General features: G+C 32.5%; 2 protein-coding genes across 2 annotated transcripts; one reads left to right on the forward strand and one right to left on the reverse strand.

The window, feature by feature from the left end:
- Window positions 1-2772: 2772 nt before the first annotated feature.
- On the forward strand, window positions 2773-3512 carry LOC126702433 (uncharacterized). Its single transcript, XM_050401132.1, has one exon. It carries the CDS (start codon window positions 2773-2775, stop codon window positions 3418-3420), a length of 648 nt encoding a protein of 215 aa, XP_050257089.1. The 3' UTR covers window positions 3421-3512.
- A 417-nt stretch (window positions 3513-3929) lies between these two features.
- LOC126714758 (uncharacterized) lies at window positions 3930-6631 on the reverse strand. Its single transcript, XM_050415049.1, has 5 exons — window positions 6337-6631; window positions 5929-6026; window positions 5426-5773; window positions 4287-4392; window positions 3930-4185 (listed from the first exon to the last, which is right to left on the reverse strand). The coding sequence occupies exons 1-5, from the start codon at window positions 6579-6581 to the stop codon at window positions 4104-4106; spliced, it is 879 nt and encodes a 292-aa protein (XP_050271006.1). The 5' UTR covers window positions 6582-6631; the 3' UTR covers window positions 3930-4103.
- Window positions 6632-8237: the final 1606 nt, after the last annotated feature.

Raw genomic sequence — 8237 nt, forward strand, 5'->3', positions numbered from 1 at the left:
TAACAAATCAATTCAACACCAACATGTATCTTGGCTTTTCTATTTAAATAAAAAAAAAAACCAACAGCAAACCAATTTGATCTAAAATCTGATAAAAAAAAAATAGCAAGCCTAACAACAAAATTTAGTAATTTGTTAATCTTAAATCTCAAGAAAAAAAAAAAAATTAAGTGGGTAGTAAAGTGTAAACGATGGGAATTGGGAAGTTGGAAGTGAAGCCAATTTTTATTTTATTTTTAATGATTGTATTATTGTGTTGAAATCTTGATAGATTAATGCAAAATAAAAAAAAAAAAAAAAAAAAAAAAAATCTTAATAAATTATAAAGATTAATAAGTTGTCAAAGTTGAGTTGAATTGTTGAATAAAATAATTGAAAAGAGTTAAGACAAAAACTAATAAATAATAAATTAAAATATTCTAAGCAATAATAATTAAAGTTCACTTAACAATAATAATTAATGACTTTGTTATAATAGTAAGAGACAATTGATGATTTCCAAGATTTAATTTTAGCAACACTAATTTTCAATATACTAAGGAACAATATACTCAATGAACTTAGAGTCTATCGTTTATTCTCTTGCTGTATTATAGATAAATTTTTTTATAAAAAAATCACGTATACCACAAGATTCATCTCCCACCTAAAATTTATTATTTAAAAGAACTCGTGTTGACTTGAAAAATATTAATTCGAATCATAGATTGCGAAAAATCTCATCTTATCATCCTAATAATCAAGATGAAATAAGAAAATATTCTTTACAATAAGGTCATTGTCAACTTCATAAATTTGAATGACCCCCCTAAAAAATGTCTAGAGCCACCACTGAATACTTTAAATCTAATTTTTCTTCTCTTAACACTTCTCTTTGCACTTTCTTTATAAACAAACACTTGCAAAAAAGAAACTCATAAATCGTAACCAAGAATTAAACTCCAGCCACCATGAAAATCTCATATTCTTGGCAATGTGTTCAGACTTTAGATGGCAAAGCTTCTATTTTGTTTTTTTATTTGTTTGATTTCTTCATAAAAATTGAATTATACTGGATTGTTAAAGTGTGTGTTACTGTTAGGCACTATGCTCTTTGAAAAAAGTTAAAATCAAATGGCCTGTTTTGGGTTCTGGGCTTTATCGGATGCCAAGAAAATGAGATTTTTTCTTGTCGGCTGGGGTTTAACATTTTTCCCCCCTGTAAGCGATCATTTCCAGAGAAACCAAGAGAAAATGATATAGGAAATATGTGTTGTTTACACATTGATTGGGTTTTTTTTAGAACACATGGTAGTACACATGGCATCCTAAGTGACATTAGAATAATTTTTTATATGAGCCATTAGCCCATCAGCATTTTCCATCTGTAACTTAACAGCATGGACCCCACACATGACCTTTTCTTAGAGGTGTTGACAACAAGCATATGGTTGTGTGATAATTTGTACTTGGGATGATATGTGTGCATGAGTGTGCCGTTTTAAGGAAAATATCTTATATGCTCGATGTATAAAACTTATGTGAGAATGATATGTGGACCCTATATATATGCCAGACGTATACAAGATTTCTTTTGTTCATTTTAATGGAATCACCAACAACTCTTAGTTTTCTAAGCGTGATTGGTCACATATGTCTATTTGATATTATTCTTAAATTAGCTAAAGAAGGTCCTAAGGGCTCCTTAGCTAAATAGAAAATAAAAATAAAATTCAAAGCAAAAGACATGGACTCAAGAGCTCAATTATGTATGAAAAATGTGTCAGGCACCTCACAATGTGCATCTCTCGATGGTAACTAGTTTTGAATACATTTGTATGACTCACTATTATAAAGATAACTTGAATATTTGGCATGAGATTTTGGGAAAAAGTTTTTGGAAATTACTTTAAAGGTAAGATATAAATGCTATAATTACTTAATTGTTGGAAAAGTAAATTACATTTGATATAAATGCTATAAGCTTAAATTGAAATTTATTCTCCAATATATTTTTCTCATGCAAAATGACTCTCGACCACCCATGACAATGACAATGGGTCCTCCCCTCTCTGCCTTTTTTTTTTTTTTTTTTAATTAATAATTTTCTTTTATTATAGAGAATCAAAAGGCATTCCTCATTTTTTTTTTTTAATAACAAAAGACATTCCACATGATCGTGTAAGCACAAAGCATAAAAATAATAATAGTGCCTATGAACCTTGATAATATTAATGCTGTTTAGTTTTTACTACCAGCGTGAGAAAAACAAATATCCTGATTTTTACTGAAATTGCATGCAAGGAATGAGATTCATTACAGCACATGAAGGTGTCGCATCCCCTGAGTTTTCTAGGAGATCATAATGGTACACCGCAGCACAATCTAAATTCATTCAAATTACTATCAGAAACAAGTGGGGAAAAAGAAGAAAGAGATAATTGTAACCTGAATAAATTACTAGTATTTTCATTTCTCATAACCACACGGTATACCAGGAGGTGACTCTTGGAGTTGCTCTTCAAAGGTTCATGTATAGTAGGGAAAGACAGTGTAGCTTCCCAACTTACTTTGAATGTATCCCATAAAACCAACATACTATATCTTGGAATTCTAGCATTGCTACAACCGAAGAAGCAGAGTTATTTAGCGCTAGATGATAAGAATGGCTTGGTTCATATCATATAACTATAAGTAGCCACCACTGACCACTTGTCTTGTGTTTTCAATGCAATTTAATCTAGTTTCTCATTTTCTTCTATCCTTTGTTTTTTCTTCTCTTCTTTTTAAGAGATGTCCAAGTCTTATACATGTAACTTAGGGGCCGGAGACATCAGAACAACTGTCATAACCCATGAGTCAGCGCTGGAAGAAGGCCTTAAGTTTCTATTATCTACTTTTAATGTAGAGGAATCAGAAAAAAACAATGTAGGTCAAAACTTTGAGAGAGTTGTCGGTTTAGATATAGAGAAGTCATTCAGTTCAACTAGTGATGCCTTAGTCAGTGACAAAGTTGCATTGTTGAAACTATGTGCAGAAAATGATTGCCTCCTTGTCCACCTTACACACTTCAAGAAAATACCCACTTCCCTTGCCAAGTTTCTTAACCTTTCAGATGTAACATTCGTTGGAATGAGCATCAAACACAACCTCAGTGATCTTCAAAGGGATTATGGGGTTCAATGTAGGAATGTGGTTGAGTTGGGTCCTTTTGCAGCTGCTGTTCAAAAGAAGCCTATTTTAAGTGCTTATAGTTTGCCAGATTTGTTCAAGTTTGTTTTTAAATTTCCAAAATGGGAAAAGACTTTTGGTAAATCTACAAATGTTGCTTTAAGTGATTGGGGTACCAGTACATTAAGTTTGGAACAAATCTGGCATGCTAGTATAGAAGTCCATGCAACCATCATGATTGTGAAAGAACTAATCCGATACCACAGTTGACAGAATTAATCCAAGGCTTTGGCAATTGGCCAAGTTTTCAAACGAAGTTAATGACATGTTGTTGTTGTTGTTTTTTTTTTTTTTTTTTTTAATTTATTTATTTTTTTGGGTGAAATATTGGTCTGTTGTTGGATGGTTTGATTATGCATCTACGGTTGGGCACAAAAATTGGCACAACATAATGTTAATGAATTGATAGTTACCTATTCTAATATTTTGTATTTGATCAAAAGATTGTAGCCAAAGAGCATTCTACTCAGGAGCCAGATAAGAAAATACTTCACCTTGCAGAACCCGATTGGTCACTTTTTAGTTCCTTTTGCTCCTATTGTCATTTCCAAATAATTGCAATCAACATCTATCTACTTCATCCTAGCCTATCTAAGGCGATACCATCCCTAACCTCCTCAGTTTAATTACATTCTTACATGGGTAGGAATTTCGATTCCCTAATCAAGGAAGTATGTTCAAAAAGTGTACAATTAAAGGGGAACAAGAGGAGAGAAAAATGCACAATTAACAGTACCTCCATTTAATATAATGCTAACAAAATTTTAGAGTATAGAGTAATTATTTTTATTATCTTCATACAAGCTACTGAACGAAGTTAATTTAATTGACTACAAGGGGAAAAACTTCATTTTGCAACGAATTACTGGCACCTAAATTCTGTTGAATAAAGATTAATTTGTGTGATTCTTCTTACTCTTCTTCTTCCTTGAAGCAAAACTACTGGGTCCAATTTCTACGGACATTCTTTTTGTACTGCATAGCCAATAAAAAAAGGATAAGGCCCACAGTGGCGAAAAACATTGCATATCAATGAAAAATAAAATGATTCAGATACACATGATGAAGGAAGATACCGTGTAGAGAGTTCTTCTGTCTCCTGCTCAACCTCTTCAGCTGGACCATCTGATAATAATGATATGCCTTCTTCTGTCTCCTGCTCGCCCTCTTCAGCTGGATCATCTGATAATATGATATACCATCAAATTCAGTAACAGAGAGAGAGAGAGATTTCTAGAATTCGATAAACTACCATGTGAAAAAGAAACTTTCATAAAAGATTTGCAGTGGTTTGGCTATAGGCAACTGGAAGTTAAACAAAATATGCTCCGATGTTATCCAGACAAAGATAATCAACTAAGACAACTTCACATTGGACTAGATGACTTTTAGCAATAAGTGAGCCAATAAGCTCTAGGTCGTGGATTCAAGACATGGGTGGTGCGTACAACTTACAAATCCTAAAATGAATAAATAAATAAACAAAAATATCAGCAAAAGCAGGGATGAGAAGGATGTAATGAACAGGGTTAGACATATTTCCCTTGAGCAAGTATACTGAGCAGGATTAGACCACAATTAACTTTGCCAAATATGTCTAGCATATATACAATTAAGTGACCCTGACTTTGTAAATTCTCACTTGGAACTTGGAGGAGATTGATTGATGTAATGAGTTCTAGTGTTCTACCATAAAGAAAGATTATTTGGCCATGTAGTTGCAGTCAAGTCATTAGAACTTACTTCCAGAATTTGATGAAGACAAAAGTGTTCATCAACTTTTGAACCTTTTCTTTAATAATTTTTTTATGGTAAATTTTGGCCCCAAGGGGAAGGGAAAGGGGAGATTTATATTAATGACATCTGCTTCATGAGACGTGGTCCTCAGTACATTGTGCTACCCTTGTGATTATTCATTAACTTTGGAACTTTTCAAAGAATCATCCAGTCATTTCTCATTGTCTGGTTTGGCAAGATTATTTCTAAGTCCTTATATTCATCATCATAATCTTTTATATCCTAGCCTGTTCAACAGAACTATTTTCTTTTTTAGTCTTGCTCCCAATTCAACAATGAACAAGTCCAAACTAATAGAAAAATGTTTGATTTACCATCCAAAGTAATTTATGTGAAGGACCATTATTCACAGAATGCATAAGTGACTCATCTATTACAAAGTAACATAATTTGAGTTTCAAATAGAGGCAAAACATACCTGTTTCATTAACCTCATCACTTTCCTGCCCTGACTCTGAACCAGAACCCCATCGATCTCCTCCATCATCAAAATCCCAACGATCTCCCACTGGAGGCATCCAGAAATCATCTTCTTCTGCATCACTGTCATTATCAGACATATTTCTAACTTCAGAGATAATCTCTTCAACTTCCTTCTCCTTCTCCTTCTCCTTCTCCTTCTCCTTCTTCTTCTTCTTTTTCTTCTTCTCCTTCTGCTTCTTCTTCTTCAAACCATCTGTACTTTGCTTTGAAGCCATTTTGGGCTTCTGCTCAACTTTCTCTTCTACTGTTCCATTAGAGGTTGACTTCCCTGTTTCCCTTTCCTCTATTAAAGAAAGTCCATATTATAATCCTAGGCAACCTTGGAACATATAATTTATTAAAACTTGAAAATCTAAAGGCAAATACTTAAATGGATCATCAAGATAACTGATCATAAACAATCACAACGAAAAAAAGAAAAAAAGAAAAAACACAAACCTAGTTTATTGAGGAATCGTTTCCCATTGATGTGCTTCCATATATGTTCCTCAGACTTATTAATGGTATCTCCTGTCAGCTTACATATCAACTTTGAGCTACAAAAATGATCAAATGGATAATGGTATCAGCATACCCACAAAAATCAAAGTAAATATCTAGAATGTTAAATTTTCCAACATATATGGATCAAAAAAAAAAAAACACCCAATATAAATTTTCACAAACCCATAATCAATTTTTTCTTATTAACCTTAATTCTTCAGAAAAAGAACACAATCAATTTAAATGAACCAATACCCGTTTCAATTTGCATTAAAAGAGAGAGAAAGATAATAGCTTTCAATTCAATAGCTCAAAATAACAACATGGGCTTAGAGAGAGAGAAAGATAGGAACTTTTTGGTACCGAGAGAGAGGGTCATGCTTGAAGATATTGAGAGGGGGCTTGTTTTTGGACAAAGCAAAGTCGATGAGACCCAAACGGCACCGTTTTGAGTTAGAGTAGGAGTCCTTGTCTTTGGCGAGCATTTCGTGACCGGTCTCCACGCACTTGAATCGGCCATTATCGAGCTTTGTGAAGCTCGGTGCGCCCAATAGGCTCGTCCCTTCCTTCGTCTTCGATGCCTTGTCTTCTTCGCTGTTCGTCGCCATTGATACGGTTCTGAAAAACCCTAGTGTTTGTGTTTGTGTTTGAAAAGGGCAGCTTTGTGTGTATTTGTTAGGCGTAGCAAAACGACATGTCGTCTTGAATTACTTTTTATTGGCAAAAATATATTTTTAGTCACTGAAATTTGAAAATCTTTATTTTTGTCCTTAAATTTTGTAATTACACCAAATTAATCCTTCCAGAATCCATATCATAGCTTTGTAGCTATAATTCTTGGTTTCTTGCTTATATGGCAAAATTTATATTAAAAAATCACATAATGGTTTTAGTCTCTATCCATTGCCATTTGAAAAACATTGTTAAATCTCTTAAATGGAGTCATTTTAAACAATTTTTAATACTATAAACGTGAAAAGAAGTCATTTTATTTATATATTTTTTTAATGTTTTAAATAAAAAAACTATGTTGTTTTAGGAGATCTTATAGCATTTTCCGCACAGTGATAATGTTTTCAAAGTGAACAAATTAAAATGATAAAATTTAAACTTAATGAATTAAAATGAAAATTTAAACTAGTTGCAGATCCACGTTATGCGTGGATATATATAATTATTTTGAGATATAGTATAATGTATAATTTATTTTTTAAATTTTATTGTAAATAATTTATTTTTTCTAAAAATTAAATAATTTCTAAAAGTGATTTATATCTTTCTATTTTTACAAATATTTAATTTTATAATCTTTTTTTTATTTATTGATATTATTCTTTTTTGAAGTGATTCATATTCTTCTAATTATTGTTATTATGCATTATATTTTTCTAACTTATTTTTTTTGTACAACTAAGATTTTTAAGTTTCAAATTTCTCATTCTTTTAAAGAGATTATCGTAATAATCAAAACTTAATTTATAATTAAAATTTATATTACTCAAATAATTGATAATACTTAATACTTTTAACTCAAACATGTCTTTTCTCAATCTTAAGTAAGTATATCAAAGTGGACTGAAATTGACCAAAATGGACTGAATGAATCGAAGTGGACTGAAATGGACCAAATGAACTAAGTGAACCGAATTGACTAAAATGAATAGAAATGAACTGAATTAGACCAAAGTAGACCAAATGCTCAACCGTAAGTAGTAAACAAATAACATAACTCAGAAAATAAATAATAATTATAATAATAAAGTGGCGTAAAACCATAATCTGTGAAGCAACAATTAAGCAATATATCATTTCTTCTACGCTCATGAAGGGGTAAGAAATCGCGGAACATTGGGCCTGACGGATTCGGACTCATGGGCCAATATTAAGCGTGGGCCGAGGACTTAGCGTCACTTAAAATACTTGGTGTACACGTTTGGAATCCGAGGGAACCCTAGGAAAATCAGGATGTTCGCACAAAGATAATTCTAGAAGATCCGCCTTAATGAAAAACCCACTCTACAAGGAAATACTTGTCCATCACGCTTGGGATTGTTAGAGGAAGAGTCCCATGAGGAAAAGACTTCTAGTCCAAGGAAGGGAAGTCGATTTTCTTCTACTATAAAAGTTTCAATACCCTCGCAAATCAAGGTACGCATAATTTACCCTCTCTAGCACTCTAAAGTTGAGAACAGTTCTAATTTGACCGTCGGAGGGTATTTGGTCGACACCACACCGGTGCCCACGGCGAGATCACTTTTTCTTCT

Source organism: Quercus robur, chromosome 2 (assembly GCF_932294415.1).
Source record: "Quercus robur chromosome 2, dhQueRobu3.1, whole genome shotgun sequence".
Classification (NCBI taxonomy): domain Eukaryota; kingdom Viridiplantae; phylum Streptophyta; class Magnoliopsida; order Fagales; family Fagaceae; genus Quercus; species Quercus robur.

Coding starts and splice junctions, on each gene's coding strand:
- LOC126702433 (XM_050401132.1), top strand. CDS start 2,773: ATGTCCAAGTCTTATACATGTAACTTAGGGGCCGGAGACATCAGAACA.
- LOC126714758 (XM_050415049.1), bottom strand. CDS start 6,581: ATGGCGACGAACAGCGAAGAAGACAAGGCATCGAAGACGAAGGAAGGG. Junction 6,027..6,336: donor AAGCATGACCCTCTCTCTCG/GTACCAAAAAGT, acceptor TCATTTTTGTAG/CTCAAAGTTGATATGTAAGC. Junction 4,393..5,425: donor TGATGAGGTTAATGAAACAG/GTATGTTTTGCC, acceptor TCATATTATCAG/ATGATCCAGCTGAAGAGGGC.